The sequence below is a fragment of the Orycteropus afer genome, unplaced genomic scaffold (assembly GCF_000298275.1).
Source record: "Orycteropus afer afer isolate SDZICR_OR568_19922 unplaced genomic scaffold, OryAfe1.0 scaffold00197, whole genome shotgun sequence".
NCBI lineage: Eukaryota > Metazoa > Chordata > Mammalia > Tubulidentata > Orycteropodidae > Orycteropus > Orycteropus afer.
Window position 1 is genome coordinate 1,519,770 of NW_006921784.1, and position 27,828 is coordinate 1,547,597.

Below are 27,828 nucleotides of genomic sequence, written 5' to 3' on the forward strand. Positions count from 1 at the left end.
TTAAAAAAAAAAGGAACGAACATGATCGATGACCTCATTTGGACTTCTAACCTCCAGAATTATGAGACGATAAATTTCTGTTATGACAAGCCACCTGCTCTGTGGCATCTTGGTACAGCAGCCCTAGGAAATGAATATGCCATCCCACTGTAGCCTCAACAACAAGAAGAGGCAGGAGTTACCTCACACTGAGGGCTGGTCTCATGCCAGGAACCACCACCAGCATCACCCATTAGCCCCTCTGCTGACTCAACAAACCTGGAGGTTTTCACTTCCCCCATTTGACAGATGAGAAAACAAAGGCTCAGGCCTTTGTTTACACAGCTGGTAAGCAGGCCTAACTCCAAAACTCGTAACACTGTGAGTCACAGCCTTTTCAAAGTCTCCTGCATTATCATGAAATGTGAGGCAAGGAGGTATGGGTAAAACGCCATAACCATTAGACACAAAACTCTTCTGGGCTCAATCTTTCTCCCAAGCGTTTGGGGGCTGTGCAATAAAGGGTTAACTCAGCAGGCCCAGAGTATTCAAATCCTATTAATTCCAAAGAAAGGACTGGCCCTTGTAAGAGTCTAGTTGTACGCTTGGGGCCTTGGGCCATGCCAGATGGTTTATGCCAACAATATGATTTATGGTAGAGGGTCTAAGTCCCTGGGGTGAAGGCTGTATCAGGTTGACCTCTGGTGGAGTGAACAGGGGGTGGGCTGGAGATGGTGTAGCTAAGGTCAGTCACCTGGGTGCTCCAAGCCTACACGGCCTGACCGCAATCTAAATGCTGGACACCAAGGCTCAAGTGAGCTTTCCTGGTTGGCAATAGTTTGCACATGTGGTCACACACTGTTGCTGGGAGAATTAAGTTCTGTCCATACAACTCTACCAGGAGAGGACAGCTGGACTTCTGAACTCTGCCTATGCATGGGCCTGTCTCCTTTGTAGCTTTCAGTCTGTATCCCTTCACTGTAATAGGCCATAACCACAAGCTAACAACAGCTCCTCTGAATGCAAGGAGTCATTCTAGTGAATCACTGAGTCCCAGGGGTGAGGTTCTGCTGTGTCTTGCACGGATCTACGCCCCAGCTCTTCCTTGCTCCCAATCCACTTGACAAAATTCAACAGGTGGGGAAAAAGAAATGTATTCATGCTGTGAAGTAAGGCACAAAGAAATGAGCCCCTGTTCACTTTATTCCAACCTTTCTTCCCCCCACCCGTGAAAGAAACGAAACAGAACTGAGGAGGAATCAAAGAAAGCCTCATATATTAAATTCTTAAATAGATTCTCTGAATTCAAAGTCAGGATGAACAGGAGAGGCACAGGTTGTGGGCCTTGTCCCAGCAAACAAAGCCACTAAGGCAGTCCCGCAAATTAAGGAGGACGGAAGATCCATTTCTTAAAAAAAAGTTCTTAAGGGGAAAAATAGAAAATACCTAAGTTTCAAAAGCCGGGCTACTTCCCCACATTTTGTTCTCTGACCTGGTTGTGTCCACAGATAAGAGAGTTGCAAGGTAAGTTTTCAATAATTTAGCTTTTGCAAACATATGCAAATACATTCCTCATCAGTAGTCCTGTTTTGGCGATTGATAGCAAGCAATATGCTTGGATTAGAGGTCCGATTTCCACTTGAGTGCAAAGTTCCTTCGCTTCTTGGCAACAGAAAGCCATATGTAGAGATCTGGAAGAGAGAAAGCCTGCATTAGCCTCAGAGCAGCAATTCTGTAATAGATCTCTCCTTTTTATAGGTGTGGTGAGCTTGTGAGGTTCTATGTATGTATCCCAGATGGCCAGAGAGAATTTAAAGATAAAAAGGATTCTTCTTACCTACATCCCAACCCACATCATATCGGTGACATAGCCTCCAGCCTCAAAGCAACACACAAGCCACCACAGTATGACAGTGTGACAGACGAGTGGTGGACACCAACCACGATCCCCACAAGTAACAGCTCTCTTCCCACCCCCTCCCTGTGGTTCCCTTTTCTATTGGTCTTTCTTTCCTATCCCTTCCTGCCCCCTGAGCTTTATCCCTGGGCAAATCTGCCCTTTTGATCTCGGGTGGCCGATTCTTCTAAGGAGTGCCTGCCCCTCTAGTGTTCCTGGTCACCTTATGGACCTGCCCACTGCTTGGTGAAAGCTGAGCCACGGGGGTGAGTTCAGTTCCAGCGTTGAAGGGTGACTGAGGGCTGCACTCTCAGGGGTTCCACCAGGGTGTACAGACCAGTAAGCCTGGTCTTTTTCAGAATTTTGAGTTTCGTTCCACATTTTTCTCCCACTCTATCCCACAACTCCTACTGTGATCCCTGTAAGAACAGTCAATAGTGTTTGCTGGGCACCATCTAGCGCTTCTGGTCTCAGGGTGAGGAGCCTGAGGTTTGCGGAGGCTGAGGTTCACGTGGTCCATTAGTCCTTTGGACTATTTGTTTTCATGGGTTTTTGATTTTCTTCACATTTCTTTGCTTCAGATGGAGAGGAACCAATAGTCGCACCTTAGATGATGCTCGGTGGCTTTTAAGAACTCGGTCACTACTCACCACAGCAGGATGTAGAACCTTGTCTTTGTAAACTGTGTGATGCCAATTGAGTCAGCTGTCCCCTGAGACTGTGGTCCTAAGCCCACAAGCCCAGGGATTTATTACCTCTTCCAAACCAAAACAAACTCACTGCCATCAAGTTGATTCTGACTCATAGCGACCCCCTGTAGGTTTCCGAGGCAGTAATCTTTATGGAAGTAGATTGCCCAGTCTTCCCTCCACAGAGTGGCTGGTAGGTTTGAACTGCTAACCTTCTGGTTAGCAGTCAAACGCCTTAGGCACTGAGCCACCAGAGCTAGCTCCTTATTACCTCTAGGTGTTTGGTTAGGGCTAAAAATCTGTTCTTACTCATAACGAGCAAATGTTAGGGATTATATGAGTATCAATGGGTTTCTTGCTTGGGGGGCAAGGGTAGGATTATCACTCGATCACAGCCAACTCTTCACCAGGGGATATCTACAATGTCCACATGTGGGATCTCATTTACATAGTCAAGTGAGGGATAGACCTAGCTTTTGTCAACAAGGTTCTGGATTCCAGTAACGAATATGCAGACAGAGGATGAGAGGGTGAGAGAGAAACATGGAGAAAGGCTGTTTTCAATGGGAGGGTTCTTGTCTCTGGAACTAAGTCCAGCTCCAGGATCCTGGTGCCCCTCGGGATGGGAGTCCTGACAATGACACAGGCTAGGTCTCTCTAGACCTGCAGGGTGGTGCAAACCGGGGCTAGGGAAAAACTGAAAAAGGTACTGATTGTTTAAAATTAAGAAGCCAAGACCAAAAACAGAGTACAAGCTTGAAGCTCTAAGTTCTAGTCCTAGAAGAATAGGGAAAATGCCCCTGAACACTGATCCCTGACCCTGCTGTGGGGTTCCTGGCTGTGGGCCTCCCTGCTGTTTCCTGATCAGAAGCTGGGGACAGAGGAACAAGCTCGCTCATCGAGATTTTCACATCAACGCCCAGGGCTGCACTGACAGCCTGGCACTTTACAGTTTACAAGCACACCCACCTGGGCCAGCTCACTCCGCTCCATGACCACCCTCAGAGGGGGGTGTTTATGGATCCCCATCCTCCAGATGTGGGCAATGGAGGCAGAAAGAAATCCAGCCTCCAAGGAGTTCTTAAATCTTTGAATTCTCAAGTTCAGAAGCCCTCTCCCTACCCCTCACAAAACACAGGTGCGTGAACATGCACTGAAAATTGTTCACTGAGAGCAATCTCCAGGGTAGACGACTTCTGCCATTGGGTGGCTGTGTGGGCTGGGGCAAGTTAACGTCCTTCTCTGGGCTTTGGTTCTCTCTTCTGGAAAATGGAAAGAACCATGCTGCCGGACCCACAGGGCCGCCGGGGGTTAAAGGAACATCTCACAAAGCGTACCTGGCCCAAAGCTATGGGGTTATTCTTGGAGCACAACCGCGGCGACTATTATTAGAACATTAACTGCTTTGGGCCAAACCTGATGCTGTTTCTAAAAGTCACACTGGCAGACAGCATTTTGTGCAAAAAATGCTAGAATCCTCTCCATCTCAATGGCCGATCCTGCTCCTTCCCAGATGCTGGACCAATGAAGGGACTTTTTTCGTTTTTGGTTGGTTCAGCATCACCCCCACCCCCATCACTGATGCAGGGCCAAGAAACTAAGCCTCCACCCTATAAATAGCAATGCCAGCCTGTCACCATGGAAACCTCTGATGGGGCTGGGTCAGCCCACCTCAGTGGACACTTCTCCCCAGGGAAGCTCTGTAAGGACAAGCATTTCAGAAGAGCGGCTCCTGGGCTCAAGGGCAGTGAGAGCTCCCAGCAAAGTCTGCAGGCCTACCTGGAAATCACGAGCTTCCTAGGTAGAGGAGGTGCTGTTCGGGTTCACCTGTAGGAAGGTAACACACAGGAAAAGGGCGTCACGGCCAAGGTCACAGGGGAGGCTCACCGTTCCGAGGTTCATTCCTCACCATCAACTTAGTCAATGACTATTTACTGTGTACCTACTCCACGGTGGGGCTATTATAAGCGATATGCCAGGCCCAAGCTTGTTGTCATGGACCTTACCTTCTAGTGGGGGACAAAAACAAACCAAAACAAAAAAAACCACTGCCATCAAGTCAATTCCAACTCATAGCAACCCTACAGGGCAGAGAAGAATTGCCCATAAGGTTTCCAAGACTGTCAACCTTTACAGAAGCAGATTGCCTCGGCTTTCCCCGGCAGAGCAGCAGCTGGGTTCAAACCTGACTGGTTAGTAGTCGAATGCTTTAACCACTGTGCCACTTGAGCTCTTAGTAGGGAAGACAGTCTGGCTTAAAAAACACAAATGCAAGGTCATGTCCAAGCCAGGCACTACAATGAGCTGACCACTGGAGAGTAAAGGCCTCTATGAGGGAATGACATTTAAGCCAAGATCTGAAAAAGAGCCGGCCATGCAAAGCTCTGGATGGGAAAGCGTTCCAGGCCAAGGGAACAGCAGAGACCTGGAAGAGGGAGGGTGTGGCTGGAGATGAAGGAGTGAGGGGACAGTGAGGGAGGTGCGGGGGAAGACTGGGGTTAGGTGCAGAATGCGGGTGGCTCTGCTGAGGACAGGAGTGGCCACCAGGACAGGCAAAAGTCACCCATTCATAGTTTGCTCCTATTGTTGCTGGCAGGTCCCCAGGTCACGGGGATCCCATAACGGAACAAAACACTGCTCTGTCCTGCACCACCCTCAGGACTGGGCCACTGTGAGCTATACGGTTTCCGCTGGCTGATTTTCAGAAATAGATCACCAGGCCTTTCTTCCCAGTCTGTCTTAGTCCGGAGGCTCTGCTAACACCTGTAATGGACCACAGCAACATGCAAGCCTCCCCTGACAGACGGGTGGGTCTGCGCATAGAGTGCACTGGCCGGGAACTGAATCCCGGTCTCCCGCACGGAGTTCTACCGCGGCACCACCACTCTTCACAATTTCGCTTAGTCCTCGGTCACCTGCATGTCGGACACATGCCATACACTGCAGAGTGGTGTAAGCCGATCCGACCTTTTACAAAGCAATGTCAGCCTTGTAGTTCAAGAGCCTTAAAAAGATCTGGACCCTTCCGCCCAGATTCCACTCTTAAAAATGTATCGTAAGGGAATAAACGGTCCCTAAATCAGAAGGTCGGCAGTTCAAACCCACCAGCCACTCTGCGGAAGGAAGGCAGGGCTATCTACTTCCATAAAGATTTACAGTCTCGGAAACCACACAGGGGTTGCTATGAGTCAGAATCGACTCGATGGCAGGGAGTCTGGGTTTTGATTTGAGCCTGCAAGAATAAAAAGAAAAATCCACTGCCACTGAGTCGATTCCAACTCATAGCGACTCCCATTGGGTTTCCAAGGCAGTAAATGCCTCATCTTCCTTCCGTGGAGCAGCTGGTAGGTTTGAACCATCAACCTTCTGGTTAGCAGTCAAATGCCTTAGGCACTGCACCACCAGAGCTCCTTCAAACTGCAAAAGAGAGGCACAATTCAGGGAGGCAGTTAAATGGTGGCACATGAGTACCACGTAAGTATTCAAAATGGTACAGTGAACCTGGAAAGAGGGATAAATACTGAAAAAGCAAGCCAGAAGAGCTCCCACATTGGAACTGCAACAAATGCAAAACGGATAGTCAAGGGGCACAAGGCAACACAAAAAAATGAGAACAGCTCAGATGGTGGATAACCCTCCCCACCGTTGATTCTATTTCTGATTCATGTTACATCATCTTTTGGGTTAAAACAATAAAGCAGTACTCTTTATTTTTGGCAGCACTTTTTCACGGCAGCAAGGGATGGGGACAGGCATGCACAGGGTTTCTAATTCCCACAGTAGGGGCATGGACCCCTCCGCAGTCTATGAAATGCTCGAACGCTGTGGCTCTGGGAGCTCAGCGTTCATGAATTGGGTAATTAAACTGGGGACTAGCATAGTCTCTTTATTTTGCCCAATTCACACACACACACACACACACACAAACTAAAACTACTAATCTGAGCACCACTGTTTCATTTAGCAGGGAATTTTAACACTGAAAGAAAAAGATGGCGCTCATGTCAGTCCACCCCTTGTCTGTTAGTCTCTTGCATGTGGCTCTGAGGCTGGAAGCTCTGTCACTGGTATTTCAAAAACCAGCAGGGTCACCCCTAGTGGACAGGTTTCAGTGGAGCTTCCAGGCTAAGAGAGACTAGGAAGAAAGACCTGGCAATCTGCTTCCAAAAATCAGCCAGTGAAAACCTTATGAATCCTAACAGAACACTGTCTGACTCACTGGCTTTGGCCATGTCATCAGGAGGGATCAACTGCCGGAGGCGGGCATCCTGTTTGGGGAAGGAAAGGACCGAAGAGGGCAAAGGAGACCCTTGGTGAGACGGAGTGGCAGTAAAGCCACAATGATGGACTCAAACATGCTGGTGGCTGTGGAGATGGTGCAGGACCAGCCAACGTTGCGTTCTGTTGTAGGGAAGGTCACCATGAGTCAAGAGCTGATGCAACGATAGCAGCTCTCCGTCTGTAATGTCAGAAAGGGCAGTCCTACTGGCACGGGGCATCTCTTGCCTCTCAGGAACACGCCTGGGAGGCTCAGCAGGCAGGGCCAGGGGACGCGCAGGGAGCGCAGGTGCCAGTGGAGGTCTGCATCCGCATGTGGACACGCAGGTCCCCTCGTGCTTCCCGTTTGTCAGTAGACAGATGAAAATTTTAAGAACATCCATTACAACTGCTCTCCAGCCAGGAGGCAAAGTGAAGCAATAGGAGCAGGCTGAAAGGCCGGTGAGATTTGGCCACCTATAGACCCTGTTACTGACCACCCCGCCACTTCACAAACGAGAAACTGGCTGAAAGGCTGGTGAGATCTGGCCACCTAAAGACCCTGTTACTGACCACCCCACCACTTCACAAATGGAAAACTGTGACAGTCAGGGCAAGTGGAGTATTCAGGGGCACGCGGCAAGATGGTAAAGCCAGGACAATCAGAAATCTGACTTTCCGTTGAGGTTTCTAACCTGAAAATATCCTTTTAGATTGGCTGGTGTTTTGAAGTCCCCTTTCAAAACCTAGGGGAGAGAGAGAGAGAAAAAAATCACTTTTATAGAAGTAACCAAAAAATAAAATTTAGTCCGTCACCTCCCCCACACATCCATCTAACAAATACGTATTGAGCTCATTCGTTCCGGCATTAGTCCAAGCACTGGGTGTTCAGCTTTAACAAGACAAAATGAAATTCTTGCTCTTCTGGAATGGCTAATTCCAGAGAATCCAGACAATACACAAGTAGCAATTTGTACAAATAAACAAGAACATACCAGGAAGTACTATGAAGAAAGTAACAGGGAGGATGTAGTTAGCAACACTGTGGGGGCTTCTTTTGGTTGGATGGTCAAGAAGGGCCTCTTGGAAAAGGGGATCTTTGAGCTGAGCCTTGAATGACAAGGAGACTCAGCCAGGCTAAGCTCCAAAGAGGATGTTCCGGGCAGAGGAGACAGATCAGGCAAAGGCTCTGAGGTAGAAACCAAACATCCCGGGCCTTTCCACTATCTCCTGGTACAAAAGGCACCATATAGGCCAGCACTGCCCAACAGAAACTACACTGTGAACCACATACACAATTTAAATTTTCTAGTAGCCATATTTGAATACTAAAAATAAACAAGTGAAATTAAAATTTGGTAATATTAATAATATACTTTACTAACTCTATGTATCTAAAGGGAGCTCTGGTAGTGTAGTGCCTAAGGCACTTGACTGCTAACCAGAAGGCTGGCAGTTCAAGCCCACCAGCCACTCCTAGGAAAGAGGATTGCACAATCTACTTCCGTAGTGATACTGCCTCAGAAACCCCAGGAGGGGTTGCTATGAGTCAGATCTGATTTGATGGCAGCGAGTTTGGTTTTTTTGGTATGTATCTAAAGGGGGGATTGGTGGTACAGTGGATAAGGCACTTGACTGCTAACCAGAAGGTCAGCAGTTCAAATCCACCAGCTGCTCTGAGGAAGGAAGACTGGGCGATCTACTTCCGTAAAGATTTACAGCCTCGGAAACCCAATGGGGGTTGCTATGAGTTGGAACAACTCGATGGCAGTGAGTTTGGTTTTGGTTTATATATCTCAAATGACTTCAATATAAAAATGCTGGAGATTTATATCTCTGTGTGTATACACATATATATTCATATATATGTATATATTTTTTTGCCTGAGTCTTCAAAATCCAGCATGTAGTTTACACTTACCAAACCAAACCAAACCCCTTGCCATCTAGTCCATTTCAACTCACAGTGACCTTACAGGACAGAGGAGAACTGCCCCATAGCTGGTCTCCCGTGGACCAGCTGGTGGGTTCGAACCACTGACCTTTTGGTTAGCAGACAAATGCCTTAACCACTGAGCCCCCAGAGCTCCTTTGACACTTATGGCAGCCTTCAGTTTGGACCAGACACATTTCATGGGCTCAAGAGTCACATGTGGCTAGTGGCTACCATAATGGACAATGCAGGTGTACACAATTTCATTAGCATATTCATAAAGAGAAACAAATGCAGAAAACAAGATGACATCACTGTACCAGTTTGTCTGCTATTAGATGCTGTAGAGTCAGAGATAGTCTACCTGTTGGCTTTAAGCTTCCTTACAGCCTGTGATGGTTAAGGTTGTGTGTCAACTTGGCTAGGCCATGATTCTCAGTGGTTTGGCAGATAAACAGTATGTTATCATCCTCCATTTTGTGATCTGATGTGAGCACCCAATCAATTGAAAGGGGTGGTTCCTTGAGGGTGTAGCCTGTATCCAACATACACAGATCCTTTGGCAAAGCTCACTACCTCTAGATCCTGCATTGGACTCATCATGTTCTGAGCTCTTGGTGTGAACCAGCGGCCGGCTGCCTGACCTGCTGATTTTGAGTTCATCAGCCCCTGCAACTACATGAGTCTGCAAAAGCCTCCAGTATGACACCTGACACATGGATTTGGGACTTGCCAGCCTTCACAACTGTGTGGTCATTTCCTCGTAAGAAATCTCTCTACATATATTTATATATGAACCCCTTACTGGTTTTTCTCCTCTAGAAAACCTAGCCCGAGACATCTGGTACTGAGCATGGTTCTATAGAAACGTAAGGATAAATTCTGTGAACTGGTTCTCAAGTCTGGCTAGTCTTCAAGGTGCTGATGACTTGGTCCCCAGTAGTAAAGAGGACACTGCTCATCCATGGTGTGAGGCAGCAATAAAAATACGCACAGTATCACCACCAATCGGTTAAATATTTGTGCGAAACAAGTCTCTGGGTGACTGCATATTTGATATTTTTCTATAATTTTGCACAATGAATAGCAAAGGAAGCTGGTTGGTTGGTCCTACTTTCATTAGATCAAGTGGCAAAAGAAAGGGACGAGTTCCAAGCTTCAAAGCCACAGATCAAGTGTCACATATAAAACCTGAAAGTTGACACTCGTGCCCCAAAAGCAAGCCTTATTTCTTGTAGTAACAGAATCAACATTGCTGAAAATGAAACCCAGGGTCTTATTCTAAGAGTGGCTGAATTACATGAATTGAATTCCCAGCCTCTAATGGTACCTGAAGTGAGGGCACTGATTGTGAAGAAATGGGATCCCGAAACTTGAGATGGGGACATATGCGCAGGAATATGGGGATATATAATCAGGAAGCTAGGGGCATTGTGTCCCTAAATTCTGTTGAATCACTTCTGCCAACAACCAGCCCTTTTACTCCCATAGGAAGAGCTAAGTCCATCCTTGTCTGCCAAGCCATCCTCTCCAGTGAAAACATTATCCTTTCCATCCCCATCCGAAGAAATGAACCCAGCTGTGAATGAACCCAGTCTTTGTCTGATATCATTCGGAGTGCTTTGCCTGGGGAATGGCATTAGTCCAAGCACTACATGATGGACATTGCTAAATGTCTCCAGGACCCACCCTACCACCCATTTTTGCTGCTAGACCTATTAACTAGACTTAAACCCAGTGAGCCCCAACAGGTGAAGTACGAAGTGTGACCCGGGAGGAGGTCCACTACACTCCAAAAGAACTGCTTGATTTCTCTAACATGTACAAACAGAAACCTGGGGGAGTATGTGTAGGAATGGTTCTTAAGGGTGTGGGAATGATGCAAGGAATACAGGGTTGGATCAGTCTCAGGTTACTGATGTGGGTTCACTAAGCACAGATCCTTCATTCGATGTTTCAGCTCAAGAGGTCAGAAAAGGATCTAATAGTTTCTTTGGCTGGTTTACTGAAGCATGGATTAGGCAGTGGCTTACACTAAATCAAGCTGAAGTGCCAGACCTGCCTTTGTATACTGCAGAAAAGGGTATCCAGAGGCTTAGGGAAATTTGGCATGCTAGAGTGGATTTATCAGGCTGGACCCACAGACCCACACATGGAGTGCCCAGAGGACACATGCTTTCCCACAAAGGTGAGGAACAAATTTGTGAAGGGAGCCCCAGCATCCCTCAAGACTGCTGTGGTTAGCATTTTTTGTCAGTCAGATTTCACAGTGGGAACTGCTCTAACTGAATTAAGACACCTAACTACAATGGGGCTGACTGGATCCTGTGGTGCTAAGGGCCAACTACCAGCACTTAATGGACAAAGACAAGGTGGCGATAGTTACTGTAATGGATAGCAGTTGAAGCAGTAATCAGAATAGTCTGACTCGTATGGACGTATGGCGTTGGCTACTTAGGCAATAGTGTACTTAGGAGTGAAATAGATGGGAAATCAGCTAAATACTGACTTGATCTCCACAAGAGGAAGGATTCTAGGCCAAGAGAATGGCAATCTAACTTGAATAGCCAGAACAGAGAGTCGCAATCCCTCAATCAATCCCCAGACTTGAGCCAGTTTAAAGACCCAAAATTCCTTGAATGAAGGGGAGGCTGGATCCCTTTGAGGAAGGACCCTGCTACACTGCCAGGTACTGATACTGTTAATCTTTCTTCCAGCTTTCCCCAAAGGGATCTACAGCCTTTTACAAGAGTGACTGTTCACTGGGGAAAAGGAAATAATCAGATTTTGGGGGTATCTGGACACTGGCTCTGAATTGACACTAACTCCAGGGGACTCAAAACGAAAGTTGTTGATGGAGTCTTAGCTCAGGTCCATCTCGCAGTGGGTCCAGTGGGTCCCCAAACCCATCCTGTACTGATTTCCCCAGTATGAGAAGGCATAATTGGAATAGAAATACTCAGCAACAGGCAGAACTCCCACCTTGGATCCCTGACACGTGGAGTAAGGGTTATTATGGTAAGAAAAGCTAAGTGGAAGCCATTAAAACTGCCCCTCCCTAGGAAAATAGTAAACCGAAAGCAATACGGCTTCTGGAGGGACCACAGAGATTAGTGCCACCATCAAGGACTTGAAGGATGCAAAGGTAGTGATTCCTATCACATCCCCATTCAACTTGCCTATCTGGCCTATGCCAAAAACAGACGGGTGTTGGCAAATGAATGTGGATTATCATAAGCTTAACCAGGTGGTTAAGCTGCTAAATGCAGCTGCTGTTCCAGATGTGGTTTCATCACTTGAGCAAACACATTTCCTGGTACTTGGTATGCAGCCACTAATCTGGCCAAAGCCTTTTTTTCAGTTCTGGTTTCTAAGGATCACCAGACCCAGTCATCCTTCAGCTGGCAACGCCAGAAGTACATCATCGTCATCCAACCTCAGGGTTATATCAACTCGGCTCTATGTCATGATTTAGTCCTCAGAGACCTTGGTCGCCTTTCCCTTCCACAAGATGTCACACTGGTCCACTACACTGATGGCATTATGCTGAATAGACCTAGTAAGGAAGAAGCATCAATGACACTAGGCTTATTGGTAAGACATATGCATGCTACATGGTGGGAAATTAACCCACCAAAAATCTAGGCATCTTCCACCTCAGTGAAATTTCCATATCCAGTGGGACATGTAGAGATATTTCTTCTAAAGCAAAGGATAAGTTGTTGCATCTGGCTTCCTACACAATTACAAAGGAGGCAATGCCTGGTGGGCCTCTTTGGATTTTGGCAGCAACATATATCTCACTTGGGTGTGCTACTCCAGACTATTTATCAAGTGATTCAAAAAGCTGCTAGTCTTGAGTGGAGCCCAGAACACGAGAAGGTTGTGCTATAGGTTCCGGCTGCCATATAAGCTGCTCTGCCACTTGGGTCATATGATCCAGCTGATCCAATGGTGCCTGAAGTGTCAGTGCAGAGAGAGCAGATGCCGTTTGGAGTCTCTGACAGCCCCCTGTTGGTGAATCAAAGTGTAGACCCTTACAATTTGGGAGTAAAGCCTTGCCATCCTCTGCAGATAATTTCTCCTTTTGATAAACAGCTTTTGGCCTGTTATTGAATGCTTGAGTAGGGCCACCAAGTCACCATACAGCCTGAGCTGCCCATCATGAATTGGGTATTGTCTGACCCACGGAATCATAAAGTTGGACGTGCACAGCAGCAATCCATCTTAAATGGAAGCGGTATATAAGAGATCGGGCTCAAGCAGGACCTGAAGGCACAAGTAAGTTACATGAGGAAGTAGCCCAAATACCCACGGTCCCCATCCCTGTCACATTACTTCCCTCTCCCAGTCTGCACCTATGGCCTCCAGTAAGTTCCTTATCATCAGTTGGCTGAGAAATGGAAAAGTTGCACCTGGTTTACTGATGGTTCTGTGCAATATGTAGATACCACTCAAAAGCGGACAGTGGCTGCACTGCAGCCCCTTTCTGGGACCTCCCTGAAAGACGGTGTGAAGGGCAATCATCCCAGTAGGCAGGACTTTGAGCAGTGCATCTGGCTGTTCACCTTGCTTGGAAGGAGAGATGGCCAGATGTGTGACATATACTGATTCATGGAGTATGGCCAATAGTCTGGGTGGACGGTCAGAGATGTGAAAGGAACATGATTGGAAAATTGGGGACAAGGAGGTAGGGGGAAGAGGCATGCAGACAGACCTCTCTGAATGGACCAAAGAAGTGAAGATATTTGTGTCTCATGTGAAGGCTCACCAAAATGTGACCTCGGCAGAGGAGGACTTTAACCATCAAGTGGATAGTATGACACTTTCTGTGGAAACCAGCCTTTCCTCAGCCACCCATGTCATTGCTCAATGGGATCATGAACAAAGAAGCCATGGGGGCAGGGATGGAGGTTATGCATGGGCTCAGCAACATGGACTTCCGCTCACCAAGGCTGGCCTGGCTATAGCCACTGCTGAGTACCCAATCTATCAGCAGCAGAGACCAACACTGAGTCCATGACATGAAATGAACCATTCTTCAAGGTATTCAGCCAGCAACCTGGTGGTAGGTTGATTATACTGGACCACTTCTATCATGAAAAGGGTAATGTTTTGTTCTAACTAGGATAGACACTTAGTCTGAATATGGATTTGTCTTCCCTGCATGCAATGCTTCTGCCAAAACTATCACCCATGGACTTACAGAATGCCTCATTCACTGTCCTGGTGACCCACATGGCATTGTCTTGGATCAAGGGACTCACTGCACAGCAAATAAAGTGTGACGATGGGCCCATATTCACGGAATTCACTGGTTTTGCCATGTTCGCTATCATCCTGAAGCAGTTGGCTTGCTAGCATGATGAAATGGCCTTCTAAAGATACAATTATGGTACCATCTAGGTGGCAATATCTGAAGAGGTGAGGCAACGTTCTCCAGGCAAGTGCATATGTTCTAAAACCATATCCAATATATGGTATTGTTTCTCCCATAGCCAGGATTCATGGGTCCAGGAATCCAGGGGTGGAAATGGGAGTAGCACTACTTACTATTACTCCTAGTGACCCAACTCACAAAATTTTTGCTTCCTGTCCCTGTGACTATGCTCTGCAGGTCTGGAGGTCTTAGTCTTAAAGGGAGGAACACTCCACCTGGAGACATAATACCAACTCCATTCAACTGGAAGTTAAGAATGCCACCTGGCCACTTTGGGCTCTTGGTGCCTCTGGATCAACAGGCAAAGAAGGGGGTTACTATACTGGCTGATATGACTGACCCTGATTACCAAGGGGAAATCAGATTGATATTACATAATGGAGTTAAAGAAGAGTATGTCTGGAACACAGGAGATCTCTTATGGCATCTCTTAGTACTACCATGCCTTGTGATTAAAGTCAATGGAAAACCACAGCAATCCAGTTCTGATATGACTACTAATGGCCCAGACCCTTCTTCTAGTCAAAGAACCATAACCAGCTGAGGTGCTTGCTGAGAGCAAAGGGAATAGGTAATGGGTGGTGGAAGACCAACCACAGCCACTTCACCAGTTGTAGAAACAAGAATTGCAACTGTTTTTAATATTTCTTTGCTTGTTACACGTGTACGTGTGTGTGCACATATATAATAAGGGAGACTCGACTCACTGACGTCGAGTCAATTTGACTCATAGTGACCCCTCCTTGGGTTTTCGAGGAGGTATCTCTATGGAAGTAGATGACCCAATCTTCCTTCTGAGGAGTGGCTGGTAGGTTTGAACCACCCGCCTTCTGGTTAGCAGTCAAATGCCTTAGGCACTACGCCACCAGAATGCACATATACAGATATACATATATCTTTACATAAATATATAAGCAGCTTCTGTTGATCTGGCATCCCACTCACTATCCTCTGACTTCTTGTTCTTGGGATGAGAGCCAGCAGCCTACCATCTGACCGTTAGATTTTGGTATCATCGGTCCCTACAACCATGTGTGTCAGGGGAAGCCTCCAGTGTGACCTCTGATCTACAGATCTGGGACTTGCCAGCCTCCACAACTGCATGAGCCATAAATAATTCTCTCACTCTCTCTCTCTCTATATGTATACGTTTATATATATGCTTCACTGGTTTTGCTCCTCTGGAGAACCCAGTTTAAGACACAGCCCAAGCGAAAATGGAAATAAAAGCAGTTATATGATTCACCACGTGCATTAGACACAAGCAGACCAGCTGCTCAGGAATCAAGCAACTGTTTTCTCGGGCAGCCCCCGATGAAGCCCGAGACCCCCTCTCTGGGTGTGCACACTCACTCACCCGATAGGTATTGTTGATGACGATGGGGTCAGGGTTGCCGTAGTTGGGTGGGTTTGCATAGGGGTCATAGCCAAGCCGAGCTAGCATGGGGGCGATCTGAGCCATGTCTCTCACCACATCCCCAGGAATGTGGCCAGTCCACTTGGAGAGTGCTTCCAGGTTCACAGGCTTGATGACCTGATCCGTGGACCGCTCGATCCTGGGGAGAGAGGACAGGCTGTACTGGGCAAGGGCAGACACAGACAGTGGCTGAGAGGCTTCCCTGCTCAGTGTCCCAGGGCAGTGGGGAAGGTCAGGGAGACTTGACCCCAGCACAGTGCCGCCACCAACCGTGAGACTATGGGTGAGTCACTTTGCTCATCATACCTCCTCTGTACAATGGGGAAAAGAACAAACGGTGGTAAGTCAGATGCAAGTACTAGGCTGTGAATACTGTTGGTGAATAAATTCTGCTTTCCTAACTCTTAATTTTGCACAAATAACTTTGTGTTTATACAACATGAAGATTTTGTCCTTGTATTAAAATAAAAATCATACAACTTTGATGATAAAGCTAGAATTCATTATTTCTAGTCCATCACTCTCTATGGGTAACCCAGTCTTAAAGAGTCTCTGGGTGGCACGAAGAGTTAAGCACACGATTACGAACCAAAAGGATGGCAGTTCAAATCCAAGCAGAGGCACCTTGGAAAAAAGCCCTGGTGACGTGCTCCTGAAAGATCACATCCATGAAAACCCATGGAGCATAATCCTACTCTGACCACATGGGGCCACCTTGAGTTTGAACGGACTCAATGACAACTGGTTCTTCTCACATTCTTTCAATGCTTTTGTCTGTGCCTTAAATAGTAGAACGGTAAGAGCAGACTCAGCAGCCAGACTGCCTGGGCTCACGTTTCAGCTGTAGTACCACTCGATGGGTGGCCTTGGTGAATTACTTCACCTCCCTGAGCCTCAGCTTCCTCCTCTATAAAATGGGAATCATAGTATCCACCTCACTGAGCTGTTCCTAAAGTGAATGAATTAATACAAGGAAAAGTGCTTAGAAGAGTGCATGGCATATTATAAGTTCTAATTACCACAGGAGCGCTGGTGGCATAGTGCCTAAGGCATCTGACTGCTAACCAGAAGGTTGGCGGTTCAAACCCACCACCACTCCTCGGAAGGAAGGTTAGGCAATCTACTTCCGTAGTGATACTGCCTTGGAAACCCAAGGAGGGGTCGCTATGAGTCGGATCTGACTCAGCAGTGAATAATAACCATTAAAGGAGCTCTGGTCGAACAGCAGATAAGGCATTTGGTTGCTAACCAAAAGGTTGGCAGTTCAAACCTACTAGCTGGTAGTGTAGTGCCTAAGGCATTTGACTGCTAATCAGAAGGCTGGCGGTTCAAACCCACCAGCCACTCCTCAGAAGGAAAGTTGGGCAATCTACTTCCGTAGTGATACTGCCTCGGAAACCCAAGGAGAGTTCTCTATGAGTCAGATCCAACTCGAGGGGAATGGGTTGGGAGCTGCTCCATGGAAGGAAGATGAGGCAATCTACTTCCCTAAAGATTTACAGCCTTGGAAACCCACTGGGGGGCTGCTATGAGTCAGAATCGACTCAATGGCAGCAGCTTGTGGGGTTTTTTTTTTTAAATAACCGTTAGCAACCACACATATACACATACGCGCATGCACAACACACACACGAAAAATCGACAAATCTACTGTTTCGTTTGCAGGGTTTTTTTTTTTTTTAATTTTTATTGTGATTTGGGTGAAAACGGACAGAGCAGATTCACTGTCCATATAGCAGTTCATACACATTTTGTTTCGTGACTGCAATTCCCCATAATGTAACAGCTGTCTTCCCACTTCCTCCCTGTGGTTACCTCTTCCATGTGTCCTTCTTTCCTAAGCACTCCTGCCCCTGAGCTGTCTCCCTGTGCAAACACTGCCCTTCTGTTCTCCCACGACTGATCGCTGTAAGCAGTGTACCTACCTCGTGTACACGTTCACCCTACGTGCCTGTCGATTGTTTGACTGGAAGCCACAGGAGTGAGCTCAATTCCAGACCTCAAGGGTCACTAGGGGCCAGTTCTCAGGGGTCTCACAGGGCTCTATCAGACCAGCAAACCTGGTCTTTTTCATGATCTTGAGTTTTGTTCCACATTGTTCTCCCACGCTATCCACGATCTTGCAGATTTTAAAACAGAAATTACATGGTGTATGTATTGTTTTGTAACATATTTTTCTTTTCACTCAACAACATCTCATTCTTTTTTTCCTGCCGTGAAGCACTTGACAGCATGACTATCTGACAGCTTATTTGTCCATTCCCCTAGCAACAGCACATTTAGGTGGTTTCCAGCCTTCTGCTGCTACAAAGTAACTACCATCATCAGCACTTCCTTACACTTCCCCATAGCAGGCTCCTAAGCCATCGGAATCCTTAGGATCTTACCAATTACAGTTCATGCACTATAACTAGGGCTGCAGGGCCTATTTCTAGATGCTTCCATCCCAGTTAAGATGACTTGGGGGTGAAAGACAGAAACAGAAAGATGCAGTGAAAGGAAGACAGGCCTGGGAATGAAGAGGACTGGGGAAAGCGAAAGGGCGTGGAGGAGTGGGAAGGGCATGGACATGGAGTCTGAAGACCTGGGTTTGAATCTCAGCTCTACCCAGCGTGTCCACAGTCTCAAGCACATGCATGAGACTATCTTCTATCGCTAGGACTCGAGGGTACAGAATAACTCGACCATGTCCCAGGACATTCACGGGAGCAATGCTTGCTTGGTAAGAGTCAAAAGCAGAAATAACCTAAGTGTCCGACAATAACACACCCACTGCCATCGAATTGATTCCAACTCGTAGCAAGCAACTCTTTAGGACAGAGTAGAACTGCCTCCACAGGGTTTCTAAGGCTGTCAATTTTCACAGAAACAGACTGCCTCATCTTTCTCCTGGCGAGTGGCTGGTGGGTTTGAACTGCCAACTTTCAGGTTAGCAGCAGCACGCTTTAACCATTACACTGCCTGAGCTCCTTGTTCAACAACAGGGGATGTTAAACAGAACATGGTCATTCACATACTGGAATAGTATACAGCCATTCAAAATGATGTCACAGCAGTGTGCTGGATGCCATGGGTGAATGGTCTCACAGATAAAATGAGTAAAAGTTACATCATATTCTGAAGGACTTCAGTCAATATGCCCGTCTGACAAAGGACCAATAAGCCATATATCAAAATATAGATCGTGGGATTATGGGTTGTATTTCCTTTCTTTTTCAGATATTCCCCAATTTTCTGTGATAGAGATATATCCCTTTAGTGATCTGATTTTTTGCCACAATCATTTACAAAATCCCAGCTCCAGCACTAATAATGTCCCATTCTTTTTCCCAGCAGTCGCATCCCACGATATGAATGTACATGTGGTGGAATGAGTTCCTTTATGTGGCCTTTGCCTTGGTTCTTTGGAAAAATATCTTGACATATTCCACCCCACCCCCGAGCCCTAAGGAGTTACTTTTGCCCTAATTTTTACATCAGAGGGTCTGTTACTTTTGTCTAGGTGGACTGACATCTCCTGGAAAGCTGTAAGCCACCTGACTTCTCATCTGGCCCTGGGCTGCAGCCTGCCTTGTAATGGTATGGACTTTGTGGGGATAGGTCAATATATCATGCAAATGAAGTGACTATGGACTATGCAAATAAAATAGAAATACGGACTATAGCTGACTATGCAAATGCAACTTTGTGGCCTACCGAGAAGGGATTGGTCAGGTTGTGGCTTCTGGTGGGTAGAAGGAGCCATGCCTTGAAACTGACAAGGAGTTGTGTGTGTGTGTGTGTGTGTGTGTAGAGCCAGCCCCACAGAGATCTTTCAGACAGGAAGAAGCAGAAAGAAGAGAGAAGCAGCAGAGAGAGAGGAAGCAAAGAACCTCATATAAGAGCTGTAACATGGGTCAGGGGTTGTAACCCTGAAGGCAGTGACAGGACCGGAAGGGGCCCAGTGACAGAGCCGGTGGTGACAGGCCCGGAAGGGGCCCTGCGGCAGATTCAGTGGTGACAGATGGCAGGGCTAAGAGAAACCTTTCCTGAGGGGGCTGAAAGGAGGCCTGCACAGGCCGAGAGGAACTGGGGGATCTGTCTGCACTGGAGAAGGGAGACTGTGCCTACGTGCTTCCCGATCCCGATTCCAGGTTGCACTCTGTTACTTCTTTAATAAACCACTTAACTGTAAGCATGATCTATGAGTTTTGTGTGGCCACTGCAATAGATTATCAAACCCAGAAAAGAAGTGGAGAGTGCCCAGGGAGGGTGTTGTCAGAATTGGTAAAAGGTTGGAGACAGGAAGTATGTCTGGCCTGCACCTCATGGAAATCAGCTGTGGGCTGATCCCAGTCATTATCCCCCCTGAAGTGAGACAGGTTCTGATGCAACAACAACCACTACTACTACCATTTTACAAATGCTACTTTTTACAATGTGATAGCTTACTGTTACCTCCTCCTAGAGAGAGACAAAGAGCTCCAGTGGTGTAGCTGGTAAGGCATTTGGGCTGCCAACCAAAAGGCCAGTGGTTCAAACCCATCAGCTACTCTGTGGGAGGAAGATGAGGCAATCTATGTCTGTAAAGATTTACAGCCTTGGAAACCCAATGGGGGTTGCTTGAAGTCAGAATTGACTCAATGGCAGTGGGTTTGTTTTATTTTTTGGAGAGAGAACACCACTGGCTGCAGTGCTACCAACTAGAGCATGTGGGCACTTTGCTTCAGGACCCAGAGCTCTCAGGGATGGAACCTGGCAGGCATCGGCCATGGGAGAAGGGGTTTATGGATCCAACTGTGTCTCCCCACAGCATGGGCTGGAATCTTATAACCCCTATTAAAAACACAAACTAACCAACAACTCTGTTTGGGAGCGTATTGATTCCAACTCATGGCGACCCCATGATGTGTTACAAACTAGAACCTAGTTCCATGAGGCGTTTTGGGCTGTAATCTTTATAGAAGCAGATCCGCAGGGCTTTCTTCCATGGAGCCACTGAGCGGCTTTGAACCACTAATGTTCAGGTTAGCGGCCACTGCAGCCCACTTGCTATACCCAGATTCCTTATAACCTGTACACCTGTGAATATAATGTAATGCAATGTAATGATCGTACATCTAATGTAATATAATGTAATCAACTTCTATAATGCAATCTAATATAATGTAATCCATCACTCAGTTGAGATCATACCAGTGTAGGGTGGATCATAAACCTCTTAACTTCTGAGTTATGTAAAGGGCAGCACAGCCTACAGAGACAACACACACATGCACGTGCGTGCGCACGCACACACACACACACCCACGGAGAAGACAGATCCACGCGAGGATCTACAAGCCAAGGAACCCGGGGAAGCTCAGGGCTACTGACGAAGAAGAAACTGACATGGCCAAGACCCTGCTTTGGATGCAGAACTGTGAAAACATTAATTTCTGTTCTTTAAAGCCACCCCCATGTGGGGGCAGGATTAGGAAACTGAGAGAAAGCGGGAGGACCACCTTTGTACTGGGCCCTCAGGGTCACCCCTGATTGATAAGGTGAAGACACAAGGGGACAGCACACTCTGCTACTGCATCCTTCATGGGATCTGGGTCCTGGGTGAGGGACAGCTTCCCCATAGGAAGCAGCTGAGGGCAACGGAGAGACTGAGGCAGAGAGGGAGAAAGGCAGGGTCCAGGATATGGGGAGCTTATGAGCCCACACTTTGGAACTGAAAGACCTGGGTTCAAAGCCCAGCACCACACTTTGTTAGCTGGGTGGCCTTAGGTCAGTGACTTCTCTTGAGATCCACACTGCTCATCTGTAAAATGGGGATAAGAATGGTAATGATGTCCTTAGACTGGTGTGAGGATTCAAGGTAATAATGCTTGTTGGGGACTTCACCTAGTGCCTGCCGTAGAGCAGGTGCTCATGAAATCGCAACGGTGGTGAGGATGCTGAGTTACTCCAGTAACAGTAACATCAGCACTGAAATACAAGAGCAGCAGCAGCAGTGATAGTAATAACAGCAGCATTTACAATGTATTAGGAGTCCCTGGGGGAGCTCTGGTGGCCTAGTGCCTAAGGCACTTGACTGCAAACCAGAAGGCTGGTGGTTCAGCCACTCCTCAGAAGCAAGATGGGGCAATCTACTTCCATAGTGATACTGCCTCAGAAACCCAAGGAGGGGTCGCTATGAGTTGGGGCCGACTCGATGGCACATAACAACAACAACAACAGGAGTCCCTGGGTGGTTCAAGTGATTAATGCGCTCGGCTGCTACCTGAAAGGTTGCAGGTTCGAATCCAACCAAGGGTGTCTTAGAAGAAAGGGCTGGCAATCTACTTAAAAAAAAAAACAAAAAAACCCAACCATTGAAAACCCTAGGGAGTGCGGTTCTACCCTGAAACACATGGGGTTGTTATCAGTCAGCATCGACTCAATGGCTAGTTAACACGTATTAACTTATCTGATGCTCACAGGTACCTATGAGGTATGTCAATTATATCTCCACTTTGTTGTCGTTATCGTTAGCAGCTATCTAGATGACTCCAACTCATAGCGACCCCATGTACAGCAGAACCAAACACTGCCTGATCCTGCACCAACCTCACAATCTTTGCTATACTCAAGCCCATCACTGCAGCCACTGTGTCAATCCATCTTGTTGAGGGTCTTCCTATTTTTTGCTGACCTGCTACTTTACCAAGCACGAGATCCTTCTCCAGGGAATGATCCCTAACATGTCCATGTTACTGATAAGAAATTGGAGGCACAGGGAGTTAAGTCACTTGCCTAAAGATACACAGGAAAAGCTGTTGCTGGGATTTGCATCCAGACAGCCTGGTTTCCAGAATCCATGTTCTGAATCTATGCTCAACGCTGCCTTCCTACAAAAGCACGCTCAAATGTTTGCTGATTCTCCTGGAAAAGACAGGAGTGATTGTCCTCATTTTCTGGATACTGAAACTGAGGCTCAGAGAGGAAAAGTGACTCAACCAATCCTGCAGCACTAAGAGGTGGGTGATCTGACTGGTAGTAATGCAAATCTATATTACTACCAAGGAGGTGGGGAGCTCTGGTGGCCTAGTGCCTAAGGCACTTGACTGCTAACCAGAAGGCTGGTGGTTCAAACCCACCAGCTGCTCCTTGGAAGGAAGATGGGGCAATCTACTTCCGTAGTGATACTGCCTCAGAAACCCAAGGAGGGGTCGCTATGAGTTGGGGCCGACTTGACGGCATATAACACCACCACCACCAAGGAGGTGGAGGCTCAGAGAGGGCCAGTTAACTTGCCCACAGTCACACAGCTCCGGGGAAGCAAGAGAGCTAAGCTTCCCACTGGGTCCCTCTGACTCCAGGGCCAGGCAGGGGAGGGGCAGAGGGATCAGGGGCACCACTCACTTGGACAGGGAGACACCGCCCGGCTTGCCAATGAGGTCCTCGTGGTGCAGGACGGCATCGCTCCAGGCAATGCCCAGGAAGCTGAGAATGACCTTGAGGGAGCGCCGGGGGTGCAGCACCAGCTGCTCGTAGTACACAGGCAAGCACTTGTCCCTGCCCACCTCCAGGCACTGGGCATACATCACCTCAATGGCCTTGTTCCACTTGGTGAGGCAGTCACGATAGCTGCTGAGATCAAAGCCGGCTATGGTGACCTTGCGCGTGATCATGGAGTGTACGGAGGCCCGGCCGTCCCGCACCATCAGCAGGAACTTGGAGTTGGGGAACAGGCGTGACAGGTAGACAGAGGATTTGAGGGTAAAGGGGTCCTTGTTGCACAGCACACGGGCCGGCTCGCCGTGCTTGGCGATCACCTCCAGGATGAAGGCCTGCATGGCAGCGTCCAGCACCTCGTCCGTCACGCCCGCCTCATCCAGCCGCAGCTTCTCGCGGCCCGACTTCGACCAGGCCTGGCGCATGGCCAGCACGCGGGGGATGATGCGGGTCTCCTCGCCGCAGCGAACCTCGGGGTGGGCGTCCAGCATGGCACGCATCAGCGTGGTGCCGCTGCGGGGCACGCCGCCCACAAAGATGAGTGGCATGGCCTTGCCGTAGCGGTACTCCACGTGGTTCGTGCCCACCATCACCAGATCCTCCTGCTCTGGCCGCATGGTCCGCCGGGGGCCCCGGGGGCCTGCCAGCACCGCCCGGCACTCCAGCACCTGCTGGCCCAGCTGGACCGCCAGCACCAGGGCCAAGGCGCAGCCAGCTGCCAGCAGCAGCCTCCGCACCGACAGGCGCATGCTGGGCCGGGGATGGGGCAGGCCCAGCCTGGGGGCCCGCTTCAGCGACAGGTCAGCGGGCAACCGGCTGGGCTCACATCTGGGGAGAGAGAACACACAGAGTCAGAGAGGCCTGTGGGCTGTAGGCCTCAAAATACAAACCCTGGTGAGGACAAGCATGACAGTGAAAATGTTAGCAGCAGGCACACTTCATGGGCGCTCACTAGGGCACTATCCCTCCCTTAACTCGGGACACTCTCCAGCAACTAACCCTAGGCAAAGGTACGGTTCTCGCCCCATAGGACTCTTGAGGCCAGACGTGCTAGGTTCAAATCCCATCTGGCCACTTTCTATGGGGAGGGCACCACGGCCAGTTCCTTACCATCTCAGAGCCCCAGTTTCCACATCTGATAAATGGAAAGATTGACTGCTGTGGTGGCTGTGTACCATCGAGTCGATTCCAACTCACAGTGACCCCGTGTGTCAGAGCAGAACTGCCCCATAAGGTTTCTTAGGCTGCAATCTCTCCAGGGGCAGACGGCCAGGTCTCTCCCATGGAGCTGCTGGGTGGGTTCAAACTGCCAACCTTGCAGTTAGCAGCCGAGCGTTTAACCACTGGACCATCAGGGCTCCTCTGGAGAGAGTGATAGCTATTACCAAGTTTTACCATCAAAATGAGAAAATATTAATCCACTAGAATGAGATCCCAACAGCATGTCTGCCCCACACAGGGCAGGACCTTGTCACGCTCACTGCTGACTCCCCAGCTCCCAGCACAGACGCGTGCATTGCACGGGCTCGGTGAATATTCATGGAATCACCTAGACTGAATGAGCAGGGCCTGGCACAGGAAGGACTGAGCAACTGTCACTAAAAAGACAGAGGAGAAAGTGAAACACAGAGAGGCTGGAGAACTTGTTCAACTACCTGGCTAGGAAGCAGCCAGGCCAGTGCCCACGACTGGAAGCCAGGCTGCCCAGGTCCAGGGTCTATTCTTTGTCCTTGTTGTTGTTGTTGTTGTTATGTGCCATCGAGTCAGACCCGACTCATAGCGACCCCTCCTTGGGTTTCCGAGGCAGTATCACTACAGAAGTAGATTGCCCCATTTTCCTTCCAAAGCCTTCCGGTTAGCAGTCAGATGCCTTAGGCGCTACACTACCAGAGCTCCCATTCTTAGTCCTTAGTCACTGACATTCTGCAGAAGAAGGTTCAGAGTATCCTGGTCTGGACTTCTTCCAGAATCACTGCCCATTCTGTTTTTTGTTAATTCTCGTAAAATATAATATTTTAACCATTTTAAGTGTCCCGTAAAGTGGCATTAGTTGAATCTGTATTTTGCAATCAGAGTACTACCTCTTTCCAACACTTTGTTATCACCCCCAACAGAAACTGGACCCATCAAGCAAGGCACTCACACATTCTTCATTCAGTAAATGCTTAGTAAGTACCAGAAAGTGCGAGGCACTGTCCTTGGTGCTGGAGACAGGACAGTGGGAAAGGCCTCTGACCTCAAGGAGCCAATCAGTCCTAGAGGGGAAGCAGGTAACACACAAGCTGTAGACAGACCGTGTGCAGTGCCTTCAAAACAGATGGATGAAGCAGGAGAAGGAGGCGAGCAGTCAGAGAGGGCTTCTCGGAGGAGGTGACATCTGAGCTGAGACCCAGATGACCAGGAAGGGCCAGAGTGTGAGACAGATGCTCCCGCCAGAGGGAGCAGAATGTGCAAAAGCCCTGAGGTGAGAGAGAGCTCGGGCTGTTCAAGAACCTGACAGGATGCTGCTGGGGCTGGCAGTGGTGAGGACAGACAGGGGTGGCAGCCAGGCAGGGCCCTGGGGACAGATGAAGGGGCGGGGCTTACCTCTACAGGCTACCTCTGGAGGACTCTGGCTGGCTCTCGTGTGAGGAGGCCCAGAGAGAAGTCAGGGGGCTCCCACAGTCCCGGAGGGGCTCAAGAACTGTGGGGCCAATGGTGAGGACTGGAGGACTCAGGGCGTGAACTCTGACCCCAAGCCTGCACTCTTCACTCTCCCCAGCACTGCTAATAGAGGATGAGACTTCAATGGCAGTTCCTCAGGGCCCCAGCCAGCCTAGCTCCTCTAGTGACAGATCTGCCTTCTTCCCTAGCTCACCCCAACACCCCTCAATTTTGCAACTATGAGCTCAAGGCAGAAGGTGCAGACTCAGATGCCAAACGGACACTCCGCCAATCTCAGACCACCCCTAACCCCTCTCTGCCTCACTCCTGCTGTGTCTCTAAGCCTTAGCTTCTTCCGCCTGCCCCTCCCACCTCTCTCCAGAATGCAAATGAGGGCCTGAGGTCTCTCACAGAGACAGGCAAAGCTGGGTTCGAGTCCCAGCTCTGATCATTTTTGGATTGTGTTAGCTTGGGCAAGGGACTTGCTTATTTAAATAATTAATTAATTAATTAATTAATCGTTGTGATTTGGGTGAAAGTTTACAGAGCAAACTCATTTTCCATACAGCAGTTCAGACACATTTTGTCCTCAGGACATTGCCTGCAGTTCCCCACAATGTAACAGCTCTCTTCCTGCTTCCTCCTTTAGTTACCTCTTCCCTGTGTCCTTCCCTCCCATGTTGGACTTACTTTCCCTGAGCCCTGTCTGTAAAATGGGCCGATGAGTGTTGACTTCAATGGGTTCCTGTGAACATTAAACAACTGGGTGGTGCGAACAGTTGACAGGCCTGGGTGCTAACCAAAAGGCTGGAGATTAAGCCCACCCACAGGCACCTTGGAAGAAAAGTCCTGGAGACCAACTTCTGAAAAATCAGCCTCTGACAGCCCCGCGGAACACAGCTCTGCTCTGACACACAAGGGGTCCCCTTGAGTCAGAGGGAGCAGCACCACCACTCACCGGCAACCGTTCTTCTGTTTGTTTGGAACACACCCAGCACACTGAGCATTCTGAAAAGATCTGGCAGTTTCTACCATTATCATTGGTTATTTATTTACTCTGATGTTTAATAAGCACCTACTGCTGGGAGTTGGGTTCTGGAGTTAAGCCCCCAAGTCATTTCACCCTGTGAACCCACACTAAGGAGGGAGTAAGGACTTTGCCTGAGTAGGTGAGGGAAGACTTCCTAGAGGAGGTGGCCCATGCTCAGTTTTGAACAGTGGATAGGAAACAACCAGGCAGAGGGGAGAGAAAGGTGTTCCTGGCAAGGGGATCAGCCCGTGCAAACGGACAGAGGCACAAAAGGACCCAGAGTGACAGCACCAAAGGACGTGGTTCCTAGCTGGGCCGACTCACGCAATGGCTCGGACTCCCTGACCTCATGGAAACTAAACAGCAAAACCTTGAGGGTGGCCTGTCGCACTTCCTGGCCTTGCGTCTTTGGAAGAGTCACTTCCCCCTCTTTGCCATAGTTTCCTCAGCAGAAAACATTGGGGTGGGGCTGCTGACCTCAAAGAGCTGCTTGGAAGGTTCTGGGAGGCAAAGATAAGGCAGCCGTGGGTCTCATCACGGGGTCACTGATCGCTCTGAGCATCGGCTAACGGCCAAGGACTCTGCCTGGAACAACAAGCTGTTCAAAAAGAGTCGATTCTGTGTCAGAGGGGACTGTGCCCCAGAGGGTTTTCAAGGCTGTGACCTTTGGGAAGCAGGTCACCAGGCCTTTGGTGAGCAGCCAATTGCTTATGTTTGTCCCACTCAAGGCCCTGGGTTCACAGATGCCCCCAGTCAGGGTCTGGGATGGGGAAATCTTATTCCAGGGCCACTTTGGGATAGGACATAAAGGCACCTGGAAACTCCGCTGAGGACTCCTGGATGCATCAAGCGTTCACTGTGACTCTCCCCTGGGACCAGAGTCTAGAATTCTGCTTATTATCAATCATCTCAGTTATCAGTGCTCTGCAGGACTGTCAATCACACCTTAGTTAGAATTAGCGGATTCAGTCTGTCCTGACACTTAGGGATGAGTAAGGGAATGGAGCTTTTGGGAAACAATGGCATGGGGGTGCAGAGAAGGGGAGGCAGGGGAGTAATCTGGGAACTAAAAGGGGAAGGGA

The 27,828-nt window shown here is 48.5% G+C and overlaps 1 protein-coding gene across 1 annotated transcript in view; it reads right to left on the bottom strand.

The window, feature by feature from the left end:
• Nucleotides 1-1,511: 1,511 nt before the first annotated feature.
• The window catches only part of TPST2 (tyrosylprotein sulfotransferase 2), a 29,167-nt gene continuing 2,850 nt past the window's right edge, over nt 1,512-27,828 (bottom strand). The window contains exons 2-5 of the mRNA XM_042781932.1: nt 22,981-23,901; nt 15,553-15,751; nt 7,518-7,568; nt 1,512-1,670 (exon numbers count right to left, since the gene is read on the bottom strand). Coding sequence (XP_042637866.1) covers nt 1,512-1,670; nt 7,518-7,568; nt 15,553-15,751; nt 22,981-23,822 — 1,251 coding nt within the window. The 5' untranslated portion in view covers nt 23,823-23,901. The remainder of the gene's footprint in view (nt 1,671-7,517; nt 7,569-15,552; nt 15,752-22,980; nt 23,902-27,828) is intronic.